At 31.2% G+C, this 27,352-nt stretch overlaps 1 protein-coding gene across 4 annotated transcripts; it reads right to left on the bottom strand.

Moving 5' to 3' along the window:
* Positions 1-27,352, bottom strand: LOC145286281 (N-glycosylase/DNA lyase-like). Of its 4 annotated transcripts, none has more exons than XM_080135123.1 (7): positions 27,205-27,352; positions 22,982-23,573; positions 18,566-18,710; positions 11,125-11,174; positions 10,873-10,894; positions 8,149-8,193; positions 1,274-1,412 (listed from the first exon to the last, which is right to left on the bottom strand). In XM_080135123.1, exons 1-6 carry the CDS (start codon positions 27,333-27,335, stop codon positions 8,177-8,179), a joined length of 957 nt encoding a protein of 318 aa, XP_079991249.1. In that variant the 5' UTR covers positions 27,336-27,352; the 3' UTR covers positions 1,274-1,412; positions 8,149-8,176. The 4 variants fall into 4 exon arrangements, with proteins under 4 accessions (XP_079991246.1, XP_079991247.1, XP_079991249.1 ...); XM_080135122.1 differs by having other exon boundaries at positions 1,277-1,412; positions 8,134-8,193; XM_080135120.1 differs by lacking the exon at positions 10,873-10,894 and having other exon boundaries at positions 1-1,412; positions 8,134-8,193; positions 27,205-27,350.

Below are 27,352 nucleotides of genomic sequence, written 5' to 3'. Positions count from 1 at the left end.
TGTTTTTATAAAAATATTTTTTTTTTGTTTTAATGATTTAAACAGGTTTACAACCAAAATCTAAAATGATAAAATTATAAGCAATTCATAGAATTTTTTGGTTTGCCTGCTTCCATATCTAATAAGATTTTCATTTTTGCAGACTCAGATTGAATGGGTAACTTTTATTTTAGATATAGTTAAGCATTTCCACAAGAAATATTATAATACTATTTTTTGGTTTAATCCCTATATACATGTTCGCATGCATTGATGTGTTTTGGAAATTTATTTACAAACTAATCACGACACATCATGACATGAGGGAAGGTCGAAAAGTCGGGACTAGCTGATCACATATGAGAAGAAAAAGGAACACACTCCCCTTTATGAAACGAGGTTAAAATAATTGTCAGGGATGCAAGATGGAGAGTTAAACGACTTTAAAAAGCAGCACATATGCTAAAAAAAAATTACTAAGCAAACCAAGCATATATATAACAGCAGTATATGGGAATCTTTAATTATAAAGAATAACAAAAATTATACAACTCCCTCCGTAAAATTTGAACTGTACAAGGGAGACAATCCCGTAAAACTTTATTACAGTTACCTCCCCTTGTTAACCAAAATTTGTATCACACATACGAAACTATTTACGGAGCCAGTAAATTTTTTCCTTTCTTTTTCAAGATGCCTGACGAAGGTCGGAGGATACATCGACCGAAACGTTGCACAAATAACACTCAAGATGTGAACAATAGCCCGATCAAAATAATTCAAATAATCAGGTTTGTATTCATCCCTATTTACCTGGTCAGGTCTTTATGTAGCCCTTTTTCTCTTAAATTTATCTCTATTCTTTCAATGTGACCAAATCATCGAGGTCTCCTGCTCTGTACACATCACCCTATACTGTCTAGATGTAATGTTTGTTTGAAGCCATTAGATCTAAGCCTGCCTTAAAGACTCACATTACAAATCAAATGTATCATTTTTATATTTCTAGTCATGCAACACATATCCTTAACCCTCATTGACCAGGTTTCACTTCATCACATAGTGCATACATGCCTGATAGACTTTTCGATTGGTCAGTAATGGTAACGCTCTGCTGGGTAGTAATGCCAGAAGTTTTCTGAACTTACTTCATCCACTTGTAATTCTTGCAATCATGCTAGCACCTGCACCTTCCTGTGCTCCCATCCTATTCATCAAACTATCAAAACTGCTGAACACGCTTCAATAACTTGACATTTTATCAAAACTTTGATCCAAATAAAATAACTTTGCCATTCAAATTTGCCATTTTCATCATTACATATGCTGATTGGTGATTTTGGTTTCTCCAATTATTTTATCTTTTTCCTTTTAATTTTCGTTTTTGGCTCAGAAACTTTTGCAATTTCTTCCATTTTCGTTGATTTTCGTCCCTAAATAAAAAGAAGAAAGTCTATAATTATGAACTTGGATTAAAAAATATTAAAAGTAACAGTAAAAACAATAATAAAAAAAAATGCAAGGAGGAAACAATCATAACAGTCATTATACTGTTATAATAAAGATAATAATAATAATCATAACAATCGTAATAATAATAATATATATGTGTACTTATATATATATATATATATATATATATATATATATATATATAATATAAAACTCTGTGTGTGTGTGTGTGTGTGTGTCTGGTCATGAATAGGCTTCTATATTGTTGACTATTTTAAAAAACTGATTACATATAATGATAGAAGATGTATCGAGACACAGGAATGGGTATGTTTGATCTGGCAGAATGGTGGTTCATAAAAATTGTGGGGTCTGCGTTCGCGCCTGGCCCCCAAAGTATGGAAATAAAAAATGAAAAAAAAAAAAAAAATGTTTATAAGGGTTTTTGATATAGATTTACATAAGAATACTTTGATAAGTATGTTTTAACTTGAATAGGGATGGTATAATAAAATTGTGGCGTCTGCGTTCGCGCCTGTACTCCATGGAAATATGGCACAAACTTTAACAAAGACTTTTCATATCTATTTGCGTAAGTATACTTTGATAATTATGTTTCAGTTTGAAGAAATATGGTATAATAAAATTATTGGGTGTTCATTCGCGCCTGACCTCCATAGAATGTTAATATGTCACAAAGTTTAACAAGGTTTTTTAAAGGGGGTGAGGGTCCACAATAACACCTTAACTTTAATCTTAATTCACGTTAGCTTTTATTTATTTTTTTGAGTTGAATCATATTGTGTCGAATAAATTCACCTCATCAATTCACGTTTTTATTAAAGTGAAAGCCAAAAAAAAAAGTCGGGACTTTAGACAATTCTCGACACAAATTTTGCATAATTCTGTTTTTTCCTTCTCAACTTGCACATGCCACTCTTTCAAAAATAGATAAATAATAAAAAATTAGAACATTACTTGTTATCGTGTCAAAAGAAGGAAAAAATCCTGCTCACATGATTACATGTCTTTTTAAAAACATTTACATAATCTTTTTATTTTTATTTATATATCTGTTTAAGCTTTTTTTTTGTCAGTGTACTAGAAGGAATTCAGTTGATTACAACCCTTTCTGCATGTTCTTTCCATTACAATAGTACAACCCTGAATCCGATGGTGCAATACTACACCGTTCAATACTGTAAAACTGTTCTGCTTGAAAAGGGCGCCATTTTCTTCTTATTCATATTTATATCGATTCTTTGCTTTAAAAAACTAAAGCAATTACGTGTTTACTTTTTTAATATCCCATTTTGCGGTTTCGGATTATTTTACTAAAGTAAGTAAAGCTTCATTATTTTTAAAAACTGTTTTTGTTTCTTTGTTTTTCTATATTTCGTCTACATTATTTAGCAAGAGTGTTTAGGAGAAAAGCCAACAAACGGCTACCTGAAAAAATAAATATACAAAAAATAAATGTTACTATAGTCAATAAAAGTTCAGTTCATGTTTTTTTTTTGTTTTGAAATAGTTTTTAATGCTCTTTACTTTAAATAATTTCAGGGAACCGGAATTAAAACAAAATTTGAGGCGATAACTACTTAAATGAATTTTTATATAAACTACACATGCCATAATCGAATATTCCTCAAGCACAAAATAACGGAAAACATTAAAATATGTTTATAAATATTCCTTACGTTTATGGAACTCACTTAAATTGTTAACACAGAATGCTCAGGTGCCCCCCCCCTCTCCTTCAAATTGAAAACGAGGCTATCCATTTCAAAGTCGCTGTCATTTTGATCTTTTTTTAAACCGGTTCGTGAATTAAAAAAAAAAATTTTCTTTTACAAACTACTTAAAAATACAAATCAATGAACTTTTCTACCATAAATGTAACTTTTATTGACTATGGTAACATTTATTTCTTGTATATTTATATCATTATATATATAACATTTTCTCTTTGTAAGGAAACATCATTTTGTTGGTCACTCTTGGCTACGAATGGAAACAAAGTTGATATAAAAAATATATTTTCGCAAAAATTATCTTTACTTTCATCATATATTGCTTAGGGTAAAATTTTTGAGTATCAAAACCTATCTCTTTACAACCCCCTCCTTTTCATAACCTATCATACTTTCATCAATCAGAGTCCATTTTCTGTGGGCTGTTTTGAACCAAGTCAATGACAGGTACTTCTGTTAGTATATATATATATATAGTGGGCTGTTTACATCTACCAAATTCGCTTTGTCTAGATCAAACACACAGACACAGAACAAGCTGTGTGTAATAGCACACACATGCACGGAGTGGGGCACGCGCAAACATGACATGACTAATTGATATGCATGCATTTCCTGTGACCTCTGACATAGCCTTCCATTTGCTTCTCTTCTTCCTTTCTCTTGCTTGGCACCAAGCAGTGCACATGTATAAATCTGCACGCTCCATAAGCATGCACTTGGAGAGCAGCAAACAGACTTGCGAGGTAAAGCGATTGATCCTTTACAAACTTTAATACCAACCAAAAGCAATCAGGCATAATGTCTTACCAAGAACAATCAATTATTCATAAAATTCAACAATACTATTGAACATAAATGTATGTATGTATACACATGTGTGTGTATATATGTAGAGGGTGAGGCATATGTCCTGTTACAAAAGTTCAGAACTATTTTTTATGATCATATTTTTTTTTTTTTTTTTTTTTTTTACACAGTGATCACCACTTATCAAGGCCCGGAAGCCACTCAGGGATAAGGGTTATTGCAAGTACATCACGTTAGTGAGATTTTATGAAGTGTTTAATTAGGGGGGCGGTTCATTAGGAATTTGTTAACATTAGACTTGAAGACATCCAAGTTGTAGTCCGGAGGGAAGCAGGCAGACGGAACAGAGTTCCACAGGCGTGCAGTTCTAAGAAAGAAGCTTTGCTCATGAAATCCGCGTTTTGATTTAGGCACAGATATAGAGTGGGGGAAATTTTTCACAGTGGATTCAGCTAGACGGGTGATTTTCGTGAAAGTTTGGCGAGGGGGGACCAGGGATTGGAGTTCAGACGAGCACCTGCCATGAAAATAACGATAAAACAAGGATAGGCTCGCAACGTCTCTTCTGTGGGAGAGGGGTTGCAGGGTAGAGAAAAGGGCATCCCCCACTAAACCACGAAGTCTATTTTGTACTCTGTCAAGGCATGATAGGCTGTTTTTGGCAGCTCCTGCCCAGATATGGCAACAGTATTCCATCCTTGGCCGTACTTGGCTTTTATATAGATAGAGAATTGAATCAGTAGTGAGATATCTTCTGGAGCGGTAGAAGGATCCCACCATCTTTCCTGCGACCTTGGCAACAGACTTGATGTACGTGTTCCATTTCAGATCAGGAGTAAAGGTCAAACCCAGAAGCTTGTCAAAACACGGGGCCTCACCCAGACGAGAGCCATCCATCACAATTCATGCCATAAATTTATTTTATTGTTATTATATGATAATGTAAAATATGATTTCTTATTTTTAAAAAACAAAAAGATAATTTTTAACAATGTTGAATTGAAGAGAAGATTCACCATAGATTAGAACGAGAAAGGCCTGTGTCCATCAGAAATATTGAAATTAGGGAAAAAGCTCAAAATCAACAGAATGTTCACAAAAAAAGATGATTGATCATTATCTGGAAACTTTGTTGATCAAAGATAAACAACGATCAGGTCATCCCCACACTTCCAGAACACCTAAACTCATCAAAAACGTTATGGAAAAAAATCAGTCAAAATCCAAGAAGAAATAACATGAGATAAATGGCGAAGGAAGCACAAACATCACACGCAAAGAATATGTCAAAGTGACCTACAGACGTCACCCTATAATCTCCAAAAGCAACAGCTTCTCTCTGCACCCACAATTGCAAAGAAACTCATCAGAAGTCGATTCTTATAAACTGTATCAGAGAGAGCGCATGTTCAATATCATCTTCATGGATGAAAAGTTATTCTCACTTCAACAGTTCGACAAAGAGTCCTTGTGAGAAGTCATGAGACAATACCTAATAATGTAGGAATGTAGAAACCAACATCAGTGATGGTCTGAGCAGCCATTTCTGAGAGAGGGAAGCCTCCACTTGTTTTTCTCCTTGAAGGGATCAAAATTAACAAAGAATACTACATTGAGGACATTCTTGAAGATGCACTGACTCCATGGTGTAATTCTGTGTATGGTGATGAACTTTGAACTCTTGAACAAGATGGTGCAACAAGCCACACTGCTCCTGTAACACAGCAGTGGTGTAGAGACAACTGTCCATCCTGGATCAGCAAAGAATAGCCTTCCTCATCACTTGATCTTAACATTCTTGATTATTCTTTGTGGTCAATCCTGGAGAGTGAAGCTTGCTCTACTCCTTGTCAAAATATTGAAGCTTTTAAGATAAAATTGAACAAATGCTGTGAGAAAATATCCTTAGATGTTGTGTATGCTGCAATAGATGATTTCCCCCAAATCCCCAAAGACTTTGCAATGAATCGAGGGAAACATTTGGAATAATTTATTGTTCCTTTAGTATTTGCTAATCATTTTCTGTAAAATTGGGTTTGTAATAAATTATTTTGTTGAGATAAATCTGAGTTTTACTTTGTAACAGTATTTATGCCCCATCCTGTAGAAATATATGTGTGTATATATACATATGTGTGTGTGTGTGTGTGTATATATATAAATATATACATATATATACATATATATATGTGTGTGTGTGTGTGTGTATATACATACTTACATACATGTGTGTGTGTGTGTATATATACATAAATGTGTGTGTATATACATGTGTGTGTGTGTGTGTGTGTGTATATTAGTGTTGGGATGATTAATCGGTAATCAGAACTTTTGGAGGTATCGGAAAATTTTTTGCCTAATTTCCGATTCCAAAACCGATTCTTTTAATATTTTTCAAACTTAATTTTCCATTGCTTGTACAGATGATAGATCTTTATTGTTTTTAAACTATTAGTACAACTAAACTCTATAGATCATAATAACATCGAAATAAGATGTCATTTTTTTTTATTTGCATAAAGCAAACAAAACAAAACTTCGCTATGTAAACTCTACAAGAATACAGTTTATTTACAAGGTATCGAAAAATTGTTTAAAATTAAAGAAATATTTTGTCAAGAAACATAATATAATTATTAATTAAATAAAAAAAGAATATAAACATTGTTTTAATCTTTAATTTATCCTTTTTACGAGTTTATGCTTTTGTCCAGTTAAGTTTTGTCCAGTAGGTTTTGTCTGCTCCCTCACTTAGCATGGACAAATATGACAAGGAATGGACAAAACGTTAAATTGAATTTAAAATTAATTTGTGAATTTTAATGCTTCTGTGTGAAAAAACTTAGCATAAATTTTCTTTGATTCTGCCATTTTCATTTACTTATGCTTAGACTTGGGGATTCCTAGGTGCCAGCCACTGTCTGAAACCTGATGAAATGTTCAAGTATTGTTTCGCATTTACTTGCCAAATGTCTAGATAACCTTCTCAGAGAGTTCACAGTTCAAAGGAATGGACAAGTTTTATTTTCTTGGTGCCGCTTTGTCTGACCACCATGTCCTCTGAAATTGTGAATGTTTTATTGTATCTTTCTCTAAAAAAAGTTAAAAATATACACGAATATTTCACAATAAATTTATCAAAGTTTTGGATAAAATACATAAAGGGAAAACATTTACAGGTTTATCAAATTAAAAAAAAACTTATATCTACATTTAAAAGTACCCCCCAACGATAATCTACTTTTTGAGGCAATATTTGTAAAATTGTCTCAGTCTAGAAATATTTCTCCTTCATTAAACGAGGAGAGAATAGGAGGAGTGTAACACTAGAACAATACTACATTTTGTTAAAGTTTTGATCGATGTAACTTCCGACCAAAATTCTATGCAGATTCGAGTTCAACAGAAAAATTCCCAAATTCGAGAACAGAAAACTGAATAATTAGTATGTTAATTTTTTTTTATTTGAAGTGAGGGTAACTATTAGATGATATCAGAATATTCATATATTACCTCTGGTTAATGATTACATGATATAAGAATATTCATATATTACCTCTGGTTAATGATTACATGATATCAGAATATTCATATATTACCTCTGGTTAACTATTAGATGATATCAGAATATTCATATATTACCTCTGGTTAACTATTAGATGATATCAGGATATTCATATATTACCTCTGGTTAACGATTAGATGATATCAGAATATTCATATATTACCTCTGGTTAACGATTAGATGATATCAGAATATTCATATATTACCTCTGGTTAACGATTAGATGATATCAGAATATTCATATATTACCTCTGGTTAACGATTGGATGATATCAGAATATTCATATATAACCTCTGGTTAACTATTAGATGATATCAGAATATTCATATATTACCGTTGGCTAACTAATGATGGTATCAGATTATTCAAAATATCACTGCTGGTTTACTATGATTGATGTAAGAATATTCATATATTACCTCTGGTTAACGATTAGATGATATCAGAATATTCATATATTACCTCTGGTTAACGATTAGATGATGTCAGAATATTCATATATTACCTCTGGTTAACATGTATATATTGTTTCTGATTAAGTATTGATGATATAAAAATTATTCATAGAATACCTGTGGTAAACATACCAAGTTTTTTACTTTTGGTCTCTGTAACTCAGCTGCAAATAGAACCTAAAAAGTAAAATGAATAATTTTAAGAAAAACAACATAATCAAAAGAAATTTAATGCACTTTGTAGCAAATTATGAATTAATTCATAAATGGATTTACCAAGAACATTTAAATCCAGCACAACTAATTCTAAAACCTTCATCACTTGTGCATTCTCATCTTCAAAATACACACAAAAACATTGCAATCAATAAATCAAGTCTTTTGAGATGGGGAATACAAAGGCAGTAAATACATTTTCAAGAAGGATCAATTGAACAAAGATCTCCAGTTTGATAACATCACCGCCATATTTGTTTTGGCATGATTCAGGACAGGCAGGGAGATATTTAGTGAATTAGAGATTTTTTTTTCTTTTTTTGCAGAAGACTTGGCAGTATCTTTTATGTATTAATTCCTCTTTATATAGCCTAAAAATGTAATGCTGGGGAGTTTAAATGTTGGACTCTCAGAAATGTATTAACCATCAATGACAAGCGGTAGTTGGAGATGATTCTTATAGACATTGCAATCAATAGTTTAAGCTTTTAAAATGCCAAAGTACAAAGACAATATAAACACTCCAGGATCGATCATTTAATCGATATATTGCAATTCAGAAACAAACTCAGCATGCAGGAACAAAAATAGATACATCTTATCAGAAAACAGATAAATACTATCAATGACAGCACTTCAGAAGAAATGGTTCTTGTCGAGAATTCTCCCTATATTAAAAAAAAAAAAAAAAAATATCTATATGATGACGATGTACGTACTTGTGACTAAATAAAAATATCATATTCCAAGAATCACGTAAATTGATCTAGTAGTTTTATTTTTAAACAAGAAAATAAATTTTTATGAATAATCAACGAGGAAATGTCTTGCTTGCTATTTTTAAATATATGTAAAATGAATAAAACAAAGGGAAATAACTCAACACAATTTAAACTTGCTAGATTTTTGTTGAAATGCCCTAGAATTCCTATTAATCGGTTAATAATGATTTTCTTTATAAAAACAAACCGAGCATGAAAGGTCCCCTTCTACGAGTGAAAAATTTACTTTCACCATGACTAATGTTTGTGTAAAATTTCAAAAAATTCAAAGAGTGATTATTGAGAAAAGTGCGAACAAACAAACGATTTCGAGGAAATTTTACCCCTATAATCGCCCCTCAGGGCCAACCAGAGTTACCCCAAAAAATCCGTTCTTTCACCATGACTAATGTTTGTGTAAAATTTCAAAAAGTCCAAGGCATGGTTATTGAGAAAAGTGCACACAAACAGACACACGAACGGGAGTGAATTACTAGGTCCGCTGTTTACTGACAATGAGACATGAAAAATAAACTTTCCGACATTGAAACTATAAAAGTAGTTTTCATGATGGGCCAATGCTGACTGACCTGAGAATCAAACAATGCGTGTGACTTGTTAAAAAAAATTTAACTCTGGATTACTTTGTTTTTCACAGAAAATGTTTAATTTTGGCCCAAGATACAAATATTCTTTCTTTTAAACAAAATTTGTCACTTGAATTCTCTTGGATATCTAAAGTAATTATTGGTTACAATAATACTTTTATGTTGGGTGCTTATGTGGAATTATGGGATTTCAAACCAATTCATTTTAGCTGAAAACATTATTATGTAATTATGTGTCATGTCAAAATTAGTAAAAACTCAAAAAAAATTATGAAAAACGGCAGAGTAGACAATCTGCTAGCACAATTTTTTACTATATTAGATACTAGCAGGGGTACCCGTCATTGCCCAGTTGTTTGGAGGTGTGTGCGTAAGGGGGTGGTGGGTAAAGTAAAGATTAAGCAAAGAAATAAGCCTGTTTAAATATCAAAATAAAAATAAAAACGATGTTAAACTTGTGTAAAAAATCGGCAAAACCAAAACAAAAAAGCAGCGAACAAACGTAAAACTTCTTTAAAAAAGACATGTTCTGAAAAAAGCAAACAAAAAACACAGCGCAAAGTGAAAAAAAAAAAATGGCATAAATAATCCTTCGATTCGCTTAAATCTAATGGTGCGTTTCACCCAGCCCATTCCAGTTTTTTAATCAACTACAAAATGAAATAAATCGAAATTCCCTTTCGAGTTTCTTTAGTCAACTACAAAACGAAATAAAGCAAAATAAAAAAAAGGCATAAATAAACCTTCAATTCGCTTCACTACAATGGTGCATTTAACCCAGTAGAAAACATAGAACGAAAAGGAGCGTTAAAATGCCATGCCATTTTTTTTAAGCAACTACGAACCCAAACCGATGTTTCTTTGTACTGTCCCTTGTGAACGGATCAGCAACGGTGTAAGTGGTAGCAGGGGTAGGAGGAATTTATTAGAGAGAAAAGATTTTACAACTTCCATTGATTCTAACCGATTTTTGCCGTGAACTCTCACCAGGAAAAATATAGGAACCCACGATTATCGAGGAAGTGTAGAGGTAATAGGCCTATAACACACCTCAGATAATGTGCTGCAGTTTTTGCATATTATATTTGCATGAAATGTCTTGATTTTCAATCCTATTAAGGTTAAAATCAGAGGAGAAAAAATGAGTTCATTTTATATATATAGGGATTAGCGATTTGCATTTAATGGCAGATTTTAATTGAAAGCAAGAAAAGCAAGGGAAATAAGAGAATTTGTCATACAGAAATATCAAAATCATAAACTGCAGTTACCTCCCCTTGGATTTGAACTTTTCTGAAAGTAACAAATATGATAAATCTTTATAATTCAATAAATTTTATTTTACTTGTAGTTGTTATTTTACTTGAAAGTTTTTGGTAATTTTGACAAATTTCAACATGATATGTAAGTTTGTAATGCCTAAAATGCATTGGTATGAACTCCTATTATATTGTACAAGCACCTTATGTTTTAACTTTGTTCATATGTACATTCATTTTTTAAAATCAAAATTAAATACTTACTGCTTGTGCCCAGCCTGCATATTCTCCCCACAGATTTCGGAAATGGGTTGCTGAAGAAAAAGAAACACTTTTTTTTTTATATTTGTACAGATTATGATCTATGATTGTAGTTTTTGTGAATTATTTCAGAAATTTATGAAAATTAACCTAACATGGTTTATTTAAACAGCCTGTGGATATGGTTTCTTTGGTGGTAAAATAGACTTTAATTTATTTCAGCCAACTTCTGAGCCATGAATCTTGTAAGGTCTGCCATAAACTATTCTGTGTAGCAAAATTACCACTATCCTCCTTAATAAAATTCTATAGAATAATTTCTGGTTAAAGAATAGAAAAACTTATTTTTTATAAAATATTTTAGTTAATTTCTAAATAATCTCTATATATAAATTTGTATTCCTGTCTGTTTGTTCATAATTTGATTAATATATACAAAAGGTCCATTAGTTTAATAATTCATTTATTTCTATATATAGTATGATCCTTTAAAAAATATACGATTAAGAGGTCACCTCATTTGTTTATTATATTAAGGAAAATCAACTGTACTAAATATCTGTATGTTAGTTTAAGTTTTTAGCGAGAAAGTTGTTTTAAGTGTTCTATTTAAGATTGTTATTTCATCAACTCTAAATAACAATTATATTGATAATATATTTAATTAAATTTATTTGGAATTATTACTTCCAACATTGATTTTTTTATGAAATGAGTAGAATTATTTCCCCTGATGAGTTTTTTTTATACGTTTCGAAGTTCGAAAGATAAAAAAAAAAAACTCTTCCCAAATAAATTAATTTGGTAATCACAAGACGTTTCTAGCGTGAAAAAATAATTTTGCTTAAATAGAAAGATGTTTTGCTTTCTTTTTAAATATTGGATTTTCGAGAATTCCCGTCAAGCATGGATCGGGCAAGACCGGTAATCATCGGTTTAAGCCGAGTGTTGTAACAGACACTTTAAAAACAAACAAACCGGAAAAAATACAAATGTAAATAATAAAAAATAACAAAAACTTACCTTTAAAGGACTGAAAATATTTTTATTTTATGCTATATATATATATATATATTTTTTTTTTTTTGCAAAATATTTATCAACAAAAAGTTTGTTTTTTTTTTCTTCAAAAAAAGATGTAAGTTTTACTTCTTTTCACCGTAAATTCTTAGGTGTAAGTACAAGTTTTTTTGTTTTTTTTCAAGATTTTTTGTTCAGTCAAGTTTTCTTTTGCGTGTGGGGGAGGGGTCCACAGAAAATTTATATATATATACTTTTTAAAGAAAATACATAAAAATATTTACGAAAAGCATAAATTGTTAGATGAAAGTACAGGAAAAAATTGTTTTTTTTCAAGAAAACTTAATATTTTATTTATATTTTTTTTTTTACGGCTGTTCATTGCCGGTGAAAGACCTTTCTCAAGATAAGGATATTTCCTTAAGAATCTTTTACTTCGGTTGACTGTTGAAGGGCCATCGACGGCAAAGAGGGAGGAGATAGGGTAAAGGAAATGTGTAAGTGTACTCCGATATAATACCGCATTCCCTTCGCATATTTTTAAGGGTAGCCATTTTGGACGCCCATAAATAAATGATTTTTACTATCGTTAGAATCTCACCTGGTGGAGAGGGTATCACATACTTCTTTTTTTTAGGCGATTACATTTACATGTTTTTTTCTGTTCTTTTATTTTTGGAAACTGCTGTGTGTGTAGGGGGGGGGTCGACATTACCCACAATGAAAATGATAAATATCCTTAGTATAATAGGTGTGTTCAAAACAGAACTTTATGTTGACCCGCGCAACGACGGGTACCCATACTAGTAATTATTATATAAGTTATGCAGATTATAGTTAAAACAGAGAGAGACATTTTCAAGTTATATAAGTACAAAACTAATTTATGCCAATTATTTTTTTGATTCACAGATTAAACAACTACTAATATTATGATGAGCACAAGATTAACTGAACATAATCTCTCATCCCTAAAAACATTATAAATGATAATAAAACTTATGCTTTCTATTGAGTCATTAATATAATCTAATTATAATGACTATATTAATAACAATGAGTGTTTATTTCGTTTTGTGCTGCAACTCTATCTGAGAACTCACACCACCACTCAATTGAATTGAAATGAATACTACTGCTGCTACTAAGGACAAACTCTTTTTTTCTGCTGATGAAGAGAACAAAGAAGAAATTAATCTGACACCAGAAAGAAGCAAATATACTTAGAGCTGGTATAATGTGTGTTTGCAATTATCATTACTACTTGTTTTCCAAAAGTTTTCCAAAAATGTGTTACATTGCGATTCAAGAAGGGTACGATTTTAAGCCAGAGAGCTAGGGTCATTTGCATCTAGCTGTTCTGTCAATAACGTTTGTGTTGCAATTCTGGAGTTTATCTTATCTGGGCTTTTACTACAACAAATAAGAGTAAATAAGTATTAGATACGTTTGAAGCCAAAACAATGCATTATTACAAAATAAACAGATAATTATTTTGTTTGAAATTTATATTGAAATTCATAAATATATTTCGAAGATACACTTCATCATCAGTACGTCTTTCTTTTGCCATGTTGTTGTTGGAGCATAGAATCAGTAGAAGTCCATTTGTTGTTTTTATGGTAGTCTTTTCAAGTGTCAGAACAGTGTGTTGGTCACGTGCAATTCACGTTAGGGTTTGTGTTCCTTGATAGAAGCACTGGTTGAGTTTGAATAAAATAATATGTATTAGATGCGTTTTAAGCCAAAACAATGCATTATTACAAAATAAACAGATATTTATTTTGTTCTATCAAGGAACACGAACCCTAACGTGAAAATTGACTAAAAACCTTAATTTAGTAATACACACGGACGAAAAAACGCTTTGGATAATCACAGATTTCAAGGTAGTTCTACTAAAATAGCCATATTTTTTAAACCAAAGCACTTCAAGTCTTAAAATTACTACTGTTTTGTTCGGAAATGAATATACTTTCAAATGAATTAATAAATATGAATGTACATTATATATTTTAAGAGTTTTAAGCAAATAAAGTGATAAAAATGTGAACGTCATAAAATGGCATTTTTGGTAAGGTTTTGTAATGACCCCCCCCTGTTTTCTAAAGGTCCGTACCGTGATTGTATGAAGAATTTCGTCATGAAATTTGGGAACCAATCAGTAGAGGTGTTAATCTTAATACTGTCAAGGGTCCGAAATATTTTTGACCATTTCTTTTTTTGTTGTGTTAAAAATAAGACTTTAATATGACTAGTATCGAACATTTTGAAAAAAAAATTCTTCGGACACCCAGTAGTAAGTAAATCAATGTTTTTACTATCTTTATCAATTAAAAGTATTATTTTATGTTGAGTAGGACCGCGGTAATTGATAATTTAAAAGGACCTACCCGAAAAAAAAAATTGTTTCTATTTCTCGAATTTGGTCAAATGAAGTACTAGCAGCAGCAGCAGCTCCAGCCTGTAGAATCAGCCATAGCACAGCACAGTGTATAAACAACACGCGTTCTTTAATTTTTATTCAAGAACGAATTAAGAAAAACATGAAAATATGAATATAAATGTTCTTATATGTTTAATTAGAGCTATTTTGTTATCAGAATAACATTAGTTTAGAACTCTTCGGTTTTCAGAATGTATAATAACACCAATCCCAACCAATTCGGCATTATGAATCTGTAGCAGTGTCAGAATCTTTGGGAAAATCGCCATTGCAAATTTGACACCCCTAAGACAAAACTGCGAATAAAATATAAAAAAATTGTAATTTCTGTTTTTAAAGTGGGTTTTTTTATTTTATTTATGGAATATACTTCCAAAATAAACTATTAAAGTTGTTTCAAACATAATAAAAATATTATTTCTTATTTGTTAAAAAACCGCGTTGACAAAATATCCGCTCGCGGTGATTGAATACGCGGACATTCATTGAATCTGTTGCAATTTCTCACATTTCTCGTCAAATTTAAAAACATGGTTAAAAAAACAAAATAAACTTTTGTAGATTGCATGCACTTTTATTCTTTAAATTAGTTTTGAACAGCGAATTAAAACAATGTTTTACTGCGAACAGCCACAAATGTTTTTTTTCAAAATCAAAATAAGTATCAAAATCTCGTTTATACATAGATTCAAAAAAGTTGTCAAAAAACAAATATATAACAAATAAATGTTATCAAAGGCAAGATAAGTTACTTTTCTACCTAACTGGATAATTTTCTAGTGTTTTTATTTAATGTAACATGTTTATTCAGCTCGAAAAACGTACAGTGTTTACCGATGTATTGGAAAATTAAAAATGGCGCCCGGCCCGACTCTCTTTGACACGGTAAGTTTGAGAAAAGGAGTTAAAAATAAAAAAAACTATACAAAATACTGTTAAAAACTCACCGAATATATGTCAGCCTATGTCACATGTCACAGTAACATATATTGAGCGAGTTTCTAGCAGTATTTTGTCTACTTTTTTATTTTTAACTCTTTTCCACAAACTTACCGTTTCAAGAGTCGGGCGCCATTTTAAATTTTCCAAAACATCGGTAAACACTGTTTTCAAGCTGAATAAACATGTTACATTAAATAAAAACACTAAAAAATTATCCAGTTATGTAGAAAAGTAACTTGCTTTTGATAACATTTATTTGTATATTCGTTTTTTGACAACTTTTTCGAATCTGTGTATAGTAATACAAACCCTCAAAATCTATATCAATATTCTTGAAATTTTAAAAGAAAACACATCAAACTACAATTAGGAAGCTTTTTATTTCGTTATTTTTTTTTCTACTTATTAAGCGAAAGATATTTTTACAACCTGCTCCAGCGTAGTATAAACGGCCTATGGAATTAACACCTTCAACCTCGAAAATAGAAATCAAAAAATTTATGGAATTTTCTTTGAAATTTCGCAACAGTTTCTTATTAAATTAAAACTAAATATAACATTTGCTGACTTATTTACCTGTCGAATACACACACACATATATATGTATGTATATATATATATATATATATATATATATATCTTTCTGTAAAATATTTATTTGAAATGGAAATGGCATTTTGCAGTTAGGACAACAAAACAAAAATGAAGTAACGGTTCGTATTCCTAAAACACTCTTTAACCCTAACAATAACACTAAGTTCGAGTGGCAAGCCCCCCCCCAAATAAAATACCTTTGTAAGCCACATACAAGCATCTAAAACAAATAAACAAAAAATAGATCCTTCCTTAAAGAAAAATACACATGAAAATAAATTGGTTAACTGTCCTAAAATGCTAGAATGGCCAGGAAATGGTGAATTATTTTACATTAAATTTTTGTGAAACTAACCGCTCCCCCCTCTAATATTGTTTTTGTTAGCTTTGTCTCTGTCAAGTTTTCAGTATGTTCACACATAATTTTCCTTAGCCCCTACAATTAATTCAAAGTCCGAATGGCAACCCTCCCCATATTCTCATTGCATAGAAACCATCTTAAAACTACACATAATCTTCTAAAAAAAAAAAAAAAAAAAAAAACAGTTAACTGCCCTAAAACGCTAGAATGACCTGTAATAGGAAATTATTTTACATTCAATTCTAAAATAATTTGTTTATCTTTCATTAAAGTTTTCATGGCATTTTATACATAATTTCCTAAAAAGGTAGAATCACATTTTGGAGGGGTGGTCAGAAGGAGTTGAGTGGGATTAAACAGGTGTTAATCTACAATAATACCAAAGAAATATTGCAATATATTCATTTTTAAATGGTCTTATGTTTAGATTTAAGTTTTTTGTACATAAAGCACATTACAATTCAACTTTGAGTTCTCCAACTTCTTTTCTGTTTATGGATACATGGCATTTTTAAGGAATTGCAGCATATTTATGCACATTTACTGCAGATTATTTGGAAACCATAAACTTTGGGAGATTTTCAGTTGCATATTCTGATTCCTTGTACAAAAATACACTTATATGGTAAATTTCATTTCTTAGTCTTGTGTTTTAACAAAGATATGACATTTTTACTGAAAAAGTAGTGTAAAAAATGTGACGAAACGCATATGGTCTTAAAGAGGGAAAAAATATCCAAACGTGTAAGGCACAAAAATAGCCATAACTTCCTTAATTTTAATCAGATTTTAAAAATTTAAAAAGATTCTTTCTTAGCTCATCAAGCTCTTTCTATGCATACCAATATTGAAATATTTCAAGCTATTTCAATTTTTTCATGTGTATTGCTACTTAATTCCTTCACACTCAATTGGGCACTTTTCTAGAGGGAGGGGTAGCTTTTTTCGTCAATATTTTCGAAAGTCATCCCCTCTTTTCGATTGACTAGGCTTAATTTAAACATTTGTCACTTCCGGTTTGGCGATGGGAGCAACAGCAAAGATGTCACTTTTTTTTCCACGTTCTTTCTTTTTTGCTTAATACACACGTCCAAACACCCGGGCAACGCCGGGCACCCAGGTTAGTTATTATATATAAGTTGCATCAGTTTGAGTCTATCCATCACATCTTTGTATTGTTCTGCTTTCTATAAACTTAAATTTCTTTTTATATACACATTAAACAAGGCTTCAAGCAAACTACTTTAACCTATTATCATTTTATTATTAGTACAAACAATGGAAAAAAAAAAAAAAAAGTTTCACAAAAATTTTAAAAATCATTTTTTCAGTGGAAATTTTTCTGATTCTGGTATCAGTTCTTATTTTTTCTGATTATTGATTCTAATTAATCATCCCACCAGTAATAAAAAAAAAATCCAACTATCCCAGACTGGAAACTGTCCAAACTAACTCTGACTTGTAAATTTATTGACTTAAAATCAGAAATACTAGTCCAGTCTTTTGTTTTGTAACCAGTTTACCTGATTATTAGAAACTGGTCAGCCACTCCTAGCTGACTATTCAGAAATTGACCAATCATGAGACATCATTTTGTCTCAAGAGTTCAAAAAGATTTCAGTGCCCCGCCTCCATCATCCTTTTACTAATTTCACTTCTTATACTTTTGAATGAATTATTTCCTCCAATTGTCAAAGGAATTGGATCTGTGCAAGGGCCAGGTGGGTGGGAACATCTATAGAATCATATTAACATGTCACCATCACCTCTTCAAACTGGTTCAGGATTTGGTTACAGAATAACATGTACAATAATACCATGGTCCATACATGATATTTTCTAAGCTTGGAAATATAATAAAATAAAATTTGCTTTTGTAGTTTTAAAATCTAATTGAAATGCACAAAAGAATGATGCCCAACCACGAAGGAGACAGAGAGGAGTATCCAACATGGGTAAAACCGCAATACGTGTTCAATATTAAATTCCCAATTGTTAAACAGAAAAATTAAAAATCTAAACGTTCATCTGCCGTATACAAATACTTCAGTTTATCACGACTTAAAACGAGGCTAACTCACCTATTTCATCATAACATTTAGGAGTCAAGGATTTTTTGTCTTTCAGGCTTGGAAGGTAGTCTCTGCATGCAATTTGCTGAACGTGTGTGTCCACAGGAATGGCTCCAGGTTTGTCCAATGACATTAAACACACACAGTCGGCCACCTGAAAAAGAAAAGGTTACATCTCTAGCTATATTAACAAAACAGACTTGTTTTTGTCGCTCTCAAAAAAAAGACTTTATATGCTACATTTCATTCCAATGCAGTGCTCTTTTCTACCAATACCTGATGTGTATTTCAGGAAATTATCATTTTGTTTCACCTATTTTACTAATATTTTAATTTATATTCGACTAAAATGAATTTCCCAAAATATTCAGACTTTCAGAAGGTAGGAGTTGACTTCACTGTTTAAAAAATCTACTGTTACTCTCCTAGAAAACACTGAACTGTGTTACATTAGAGCAATTCCTATAAAAAAAAAACGCCAGTGTTTACTTTTTTCCATTCTATATATCAAACATCCACCCATTACGCCTACTCTCTGTAAATATGCACTGCTCCTTAATGCTTGCCTTATTTAGTATTGGGAAATTTGATTGGCTGTTCACAGATCTTCAACAGAAAAGGAAAATAACTTTTTCAAATGCTTACAAACTCTTTCAAACTAAACATGGCAACCAATACTACATTCATTAAGAAAAATTGCAAAAACGAATAATACAAACTTCTATTACCTTGTAATAAATAAAGCATACTAAATATGTGGATTCATTTTAGATGGTATGTATCATACACAGAGTGACAGAAGTGCACAGTCTAAATAACCAGGCAGTATATCTAAAAGATCACCTAAAATATTTTAGGCCTGACATAGATGGTTCCACTAATAAAAATCCAATGATTTTTATTAGGTACTAACTTTCAAATAGCATATATCAAAATTTGAGCTAAATTGGATTACTTAAAATAGTCCTTTAAAAAAAGTTACTGTTACAAATTTCCAAAACAATGGAAAAATCTAAATTTTGCATGTTTATAAAACATTGTTTTCTGATGCAAAAAATACTACTTAAGCAAAACAATGGTAATCCAAAAATTACGAAAAACGATAAGGTAGAAACTTAATTATTAATGAAAATTGTTTTCACAGACAATTAGCAAAAGTTGAGCTTTGCTAAAAAAAAAGAAATTGGAGAGTTCAAATCATAACAAAGAAGGTAATTATTTTCTAAAAATTTTGAAGATCTTAGGTCAATTTAGAAAAACTCAATTTTCGCTAATTGTCTTCCAAAATTGTTTTTATCTGTATATTAATACGATAGCGTGTGCTTCTTTTGTGAGTCATGCTTACATCTTTCTCCTTCCGAGTGATTGTTGTTTCATTGTAATGACCTTCAATCTCTTGTAATAAATAATTTTACCAAGAATTCTTTATAAGTTTTTGTTTCAGTTTTGATTATAGTTGATGGCACTCAAGTCATCTATTTTTTTTATAAATAATTTTACTAAGAATTTTTCATAAGTTTTGGTTTCGATTATAGCATAAGAGGAAATATATATATATATATATATATATATATTCTTCATAAGTTTTGGTTTCGGTTTCAATTCAAGCTGATGCACCCAAGTTATATAGATATATTTTTTTGTTTTTGAAATCACAACTTTATAAGAATTGAATTGACTCTATAATAATATAGACAAGCATATTTAAGCGCGTATTTTACAACCTGCTAGCTTAGATAAATACCTTTGAAGTTTTAACAAAAAAGCTATAATAATACCAGGTTGTCTCCATTTTTGCTGAACATCCACAGAATGCCAACATCAACATATGAAAGAGTCTGCTATGGAATTTCCACAGGTTCCACTAGTTAATAATTAATTTTCTACCTTATCGTTTTCTTTTTTTTTTGTTGTTACTTTTGAATATGTTCATTACTGTGGCATGACAATTAAGTAGATACTATTGATTTTCTTCGAAATTCAATATTTCGATTTTTGATTTTCACTATTATAACGAAGAAGCACCAAATACTGATATGGAATAAAATAACAAAAGTCAATCTTTCACTTTTTGGCTAGGAACAAAGTGCAGTATCTGGTCTGATGCTGCCCTTTTCTGTCCTCTATCAGTGAAGGAGAGATCTTTCTAGATTGAGGCAATTTTAATTTTTGTTTCAATTCAGAATGTCTCTTTCTGGGAGCTGGGGTTTTCCCATATTAAGGAATAACATTATGTTTAACTTTGCCCTCGTGGGGATGAAATTAATTAGGGACAACAGCAACTTTTTGAACTTGTCAGATTTCTAACTGAACCATGATCAACTTCTCAGATCAAAATGCAAAAAACGTAAATAGCTCATTTTGGAAAATCTCTGTAAATGTAAATTTAGGATGAACTGTATGTGCAGAATTGCTTTATCATTTTAAAGAAATAAGATTGGGAATTTTAAATATGATAGAGAGTCACACAGGATGTGAGATACCATTTTCCGAGAAGACATATATAAACAGAGGCTGAAGAGAGTCCTACATAGGTGACTAGATATTTGTGCCCTTTATTTGGATTTGAAACTGACAGTACCAATGTTGTTCCAGAACTTTTAAAGGTATTGGAATCAAAGAAAAGTGTGCCTACTTTCCAATGCCAAAAACAATTATTGCAATTGTTTATAATTTGTTTTGCTTTTGCTTAAAACTTAATTTTCCATTACTGCTACTAAACATAAAACGGTAAATGTGTATTGGTTTTAAGCTACAAACAAAATTAAAATGTATAGATCACCACACAAGTGTATTTTTATGTTCACAAAAATATATCACATGGGTTTTTACAGTAATCTAAAGAAAAAAAAACTCTACTGTTTAATATTTCTTGATTTTAAAATAATCGGAATCAGTAATTGTATTGGAATCAGAAAAAATTTTGGAATTATTCTATTACCAAAAAAAAATATATATATATATATATATATATAAGAAATAGGAGATAGACAAAATTGAATAAATTATAATATTTATTGATCCATCAAATTCAAATAGGGAATAATAATAATAATAATAATGAAAAATCCTAAACCCATAAATTTTCAAAGGTATGCACTTTTAATCAGAGTAAAAACATTAATAAAAAATTCATCATTGGTTAACATAAATTTGAAAATATATATAAAAAATATAAGAAACTTTTTTTGTGAAAAACAAAAAGCATTTTCATATTGTAATTTCAATATTATAATTTATTCAATTTTATTTTCACCTCTTTTTTCTATTTCTTTAATTACTTTATTTCGTATATTGAGCTTTTTATTATGTTGATAGGTTTCAATTTTAAAGATAATATTCATATTTATCTTTGAGAGATATACATATATAAGTGTGTGTGTGTGTGTGTGTATGGGAAAAAATATGCTTATTCAATTATATTTTGTCCTTTATTACACCAATCAAGTTCTATTTATGTTAAAATATAACAGAAAATATACCAAAAAAGTTTATATTTCAAATTCTAAGATGTAGATGAACATTTTAACATGCTGAAAGAAATAAATGGTAAGATGAACTAAATTTGGGAATTTAGAATATAGACTTTTGTTATTTGTACACACACACACACACACACACACAGAGTCTGTGAGAGAGAGAGAGAGAGAGAGAGATAAAAAAGGAACAAACCAAGTTATGTGTTCATCAACGTTTCGTCTTTATTGTAAGTCTTCTTCTGGATGAGTGTACTGGTATTTTATTTTCTTAATTTCATTCATCCAGAAGAAGACTTACAATAAAGACGAAACGCTGATGAACACACATATGTGTGTGCATGTGTTTGGGAAAATATGCTTTTTCAATTGTGGTTCAACCTTTATTTAAAGCAATCCTTTGATTTATGAAGCTCAATGTATGTTAAATATAGCTACAGAGCATATACAAATAGATGAAACAGCTAGATTCCAAATTCCAAAATGTTATTCATCTTACTATTTATTTCTTTCAACATGTCAAAGCGTCCAAGTCTTGACAGTATCTGTTTTGTAGCGCAAAAACAATCAGATAATTATTATGTTAATTTTTAATATTTCCCTGCACAAACTCTTCAGGAAAATAAGAACTTTTTAACTTTAAAAATAAAATAAAAATGCATGATCAAATAATTCTGAAAAAATTCAGAAGAATATTATGTGTTATGATATGAAATTTGGAATATAGCTGCTTTGGCATATACAGTCCTGGTCAAAATCATAAGACCACTTAAGAAAGTAAGCTTTTACGCATAATATCGAATTTTTAATCAAACAAATAGTTGAAACCATTGCCAAAAGGGAAAATATGATGGAAAAAAATGAAATCTGCTTCATTCGAAACCTTAACCCTGATCTAATAATTATTTTTTAAAAAACATTTTAATAAAAAAAGATTTTCGTTTCCTACCTTCGCACCAACCCCAGTCAGTTTTTGAAGTTTTTCTCTTGCAATGTCATACGGTTCCATCCGAAGGTTATAAAGCCATTTTTCACCTTCTTCCTGAGAGTTAATATACTCGGCAGTTCTGCTTATGTAGCCGGCACGATAACCAAATTTTAATTCTCGCAGTTTGGCCTCAACGCCCACAGATGCTAAGGCCTTAACTGTCGGAAAAGCATAAAATGTTTTCTCGCCAAAAGTTTCAATCTGTTCACCATAATGGACACAGAGTTCTTCAACCATTGATGAAATCCTTTCAATGTTGTTGTTTGAAGAACAGATGAACGAGAAAAGGTTTTCAACAGGATCTTGACGCAAAACGCGGATGCCATGAAATTTATTATCAACCATCTTTGAGAAAATGGAATCATCTTTTGCCCATTTTTTATACAAATCGTTGAGGTTGACATCAAGTTGCAAATAATCTATTAGCTCGGCGGTACTGTCAGTAGTTTTTCCTCCAAAAACTTGGTACATAACTTCATCTTCATTTTGTTTGAGCAGCCACAGCTTTTTGGCAAACACTCCACACCAAATACCCGGATGTAACTGAGTCCATCTAGAAAATAGCAAAGAAAAAGTAAATTAAAAATAAAATTTAAAATTTTTTCTTTATGTATTATTTGGATTATTCCAACTACTGTTTCTCGTTTCGAGTTTATTTATTTCACCATCGTTTTCGTCGATGTAACCTCGGACTTTCTTCAGCTGTATCTTGTCAAACTCAAAAATCTGTCAAATTCAGAAATCTGTCAAATTCAAAAATCTGTCAAATTCAGAAATCTGTCAAATTCAGAAATCTGCATAGAATTTCAAATGTAATCCTTTATTTATTTCCCAGGTGTAATATTGTCGGGAGGTATATATTATAAGTATTTATTTACATATCGATAGAGTTATGGTTTGAGATATCTGATCATCTAGCGATTGTCTAAACAGTACATATAACAATTATAACATCAAAGGACAAATAACAGTCTCTGCGGTTTTACATCGATCAATATAGGAACCATACATGATCCATCTTGGGTTTATCTTGACTTGACGGATTCTCGGAAAAACGGCAAAGATTAGTACAACCTGAAACCTTGGTAGTATTTACAAGTTTTATTTCAGAAAACTGCAACGCTTGTCCTGGATCATCCCTCTTTTTCTGATTACCGACAACATCTGCTCTTTCTTTTACTCCCAACTCTTGACTAACTGATACGTGTATTTTTAAGCTTTCTTGTTACGTCATTTTGTTTATGTTTTAACATCCTTTTTCACCAAGTTAACATTTTTGTGCCAGTTATGAAAACTAACATTCCTTTCTACTAAAACATTTTAACATGGATAATTTTATCTGTAAATATTTATTTCACTATAACATTCTTTCTGAAATTCTATTTTTAACAAATATTAATAACGATCATCATAATCGTCGACCAGTGCAACTTTCACCATTGTCCTGCCAATATCTAACACATGCTCTCGTTCTGTCAACCATGACTAAATAGAAATCCTAAATAATTCGCAAATGCATTTTCAGGTCACAATAAACACCCGTCTAGCTGAAACCACTGCCAAAAATTTTCCCCACTCTTTATCTGTGCCAAAATCAAAACGTAGATTCCATGAACAAAACTTCTTTCTTAGAAGTGCATGCCTGTGGAACTCTCTTCCGTTTGCCTGTTTCCCACCTGACTACAACTTGGATGTCTTCAAGTCCAACATAAACAAATTCCTGATGAACCGCCCCCTTAAGTAAGACATTTATCAAATCTCCAATACTAACGATCACTACGATATTATTCCATTGTAAACGCAATAACCCTTATCCCCGAGTGGCTTCCGGGCCTTGATAAGTGGTGACTACCATGTAAAAAAAAATAAAAAGGACTGTCCCTTCAACCCCCAAAAGAGTAACACAAAACTGAATTTTACGAACAACGTTATCCACTATGCCATGGATCCCTACAGTATCCTTTTTGTAATTTCTTCATCATACGAATGGTATAGATGATAAGGAAAACCAATAAGATGCAATGACATCATTTCTGATTTTGGATACTTTTCCATAATAACCACTCCAGCAGCTGCCATAGGAAAGTGATGATGACTAAGTGTTTAATGACACGGACTAGTAACCTTGGCGTACCAAGTTCGAATCCAGTTCATTCCAAAGAAATACTTTCACTTAGGGATGTTGGCAACCTGCATGTTGTTCCTCCCAATGCTTTTCTAGAAAGAATTGTAACCAGAAAGATATCAGTGAAACGAATGCCAACAATAATCATCTAATTCATACAAAATGAATGAATGATGCTCATAACATAACAACTGCCGCGACTTCAGACTGGGGGGGGGTATGCGGGGTGCAACAGAGATATATAAACAATTAGCAAGAAATCATAATACATTAAAACTTTTGTGATGCTACAAAAATTTTAAATTGGCTTAAAAGATTATTATATCTGTGTAAGGAAAAAAATGAAGATATATAGAAGAAAAGAACTCCAAGTAGAGGGGGCCCCAACAGTCAACACCCCTGCCTCCTTTCTCAATGTAAACAGAAAACAGTAAAAGCTCCTAAAAATGTTAAATAGTATTCAAATCGGTAAATGTTGGCGCATTACTTAAAGTAAAATGATTAATTAAACTGCAGAAGCACATGTTAAGCCACACACGTTCTATAATTGACCCGCCCCCAAAAAAGAACGAAAAACATAAAAATGTTTGCTTATATTTTTGTAAACCGCTCGTGCAAACTTTGGTTAAAATACATAAGACAAAAATAAAAACAAACAAACAAAAAACAAAAGCACTATAATGTATTTTTTTTTTTTTAATTTTGTTTTAGATCACTTTTTCTTCGAATTTTAAATTGTCTGCCAATGAAAAAAAAAAAAAAAAATTGGAAAATTCTATGTTCTGAAAAAAAAAATGTCTTTCCGACATTATCCTCTCGCAACAATATTTTTCATATAATTTTAAACGTTCCACAAGATTCGTATGCCATGTGAAAAGGCAGTTTGCTACGTTAAGGCATATTCAACAGCCATCGTTTATGTTACCGCGCGTAAACGGAAGCTGTAAAATGGCAGATAAGTCCCTAGGTTCAGGGGTTAGTACCATGCAAACGGTAAATTTGCGATGGGTTTCATTATCAGATTCGTTGTCAGTGACCTCGATTACATGTAAAAAAAAACAAAAATTAGAGTGATCGGTTTTCTGTTGTAGCGTATCGCTATATTTACCACATAGTTTTGTAAACCGCTCGTGTAAACTTACTGACAGCATAATTAGCGTCCTAAATTATGAAATGAAAAAAAAAAAAAAAAAAAGAACGAATCTCTAAGTAAAAGAGAGTTGTCTCCCTCAGAACAATAACAAATTGTAAAACAGCGCCGGTACATTGACTCTTTGACTCGTTTTAATTTACATTGAGTTTTTTTTTAATTCAATAAATATTCAAATAATAATATGTAAATCACGTGGAGGTGAGAAACACAAACACACGACAAGTAGTGACACAGGATTTAAAGTTAGACAACTCAAGTAAAGAATCCTTCAGAGTTATCCCCGCTTGATAAAATATCAATTGAGGAACATACACCACCATTACATGTAGATATATTTAATAATAATAATAATAATAACAACAACAACACAATTATAACTTATACTTAGCATCGTCTTTGGTACTTGTACAGTTTAGTCAAGACATTAAAAAATGAAAATACCGAAAAAGGTTATATTTCAGTCACGTATCCGTTCGTTATGGAACGAAGTTCTCCGGAAAAAAAATTCACCTAATTTCATGAAGTAGTTTTTTTGTTTTTTTTTTGTTTTGTTTTTTTTACAGCGAAAAAACAATTTGTTATGATATCGAGCAAAAGGTTCGATTTTTAGAAAGAAAAACTAGAATTAAAGATGGGGAGGGAGTATCGGCGGTTTAAATGGAGTTATCTCCCCGTGGCATGTTGTTCAGCTTCAGCAAATTTCACAATCGCTGACTTCAACGCGCAACGCGCTCTCATAAGAACGTGTTTTTTCGCTGTAAAAAAAAACAAAAAAAAAAACTACTCGGTGAAATGAAATTTTTTTTCGGAGCTTCAGTCCAAAACGGATACGTACAATATAACCTTTTTTGCGATATTTTCACTTTTGAATGCCTTGCCTAAACTATACAAGTGCCTCGCCTTTACCTAAAAGACTGTCCACAGGCCAAAACAATGTCAAGTTGAATTTCACATTTCGGGCATGGTAATGTTCGCCACTCGTTTAGCTTTGAAAAGTCCATTGTTACTTTTAAAAGTTTACAGTCGCTTATATCCATGTTACATTATTACAAAC

This window comes from Euprymna scolopes, chromosome 10, assembly GCF_053919585.1.
Source record: "Euprymna scolopes isolate OS-2025 chromosome 10, ASM5391958v1, whole genome shotgun sequence".
NCBI lineage: Eukaryota > Metazoa > Mollusca > Cephalopoda > Sepiida > Sepiolidae > Euprymna > Euprymna scolopes.
Note: the sequence above shows the minus strand (reverse complement) of the source record. Positions and strands in the feature narration are given on the sequence as shown.

Excerpts from the sequence above, each read along its gene's own strand:
- LOC145286281 (XM_080135120.1), bottom strand. The coding sequence starts at position 27,335 with ATGGATATAAGCGACTGTAAACTTTTAAAAGTAACAATGGACTTTTCA. Across the intron at positions 18,711-22,981 it reads TGACTGGGGTTGGTGCGAAG|GTGGCCGACTGTGTGTGTTT; the intron begins GTAGGAAACGAA and ends TTTCTTTTTCAG. Across the intron at positions 8,194-11,124 it reads ATGCAGGCTGGGCACAAGCA|GTTCTATTTGCAGCTGAGTT; the intron begins GTAAGTATTTAA and ends TTTACTTTTTAG.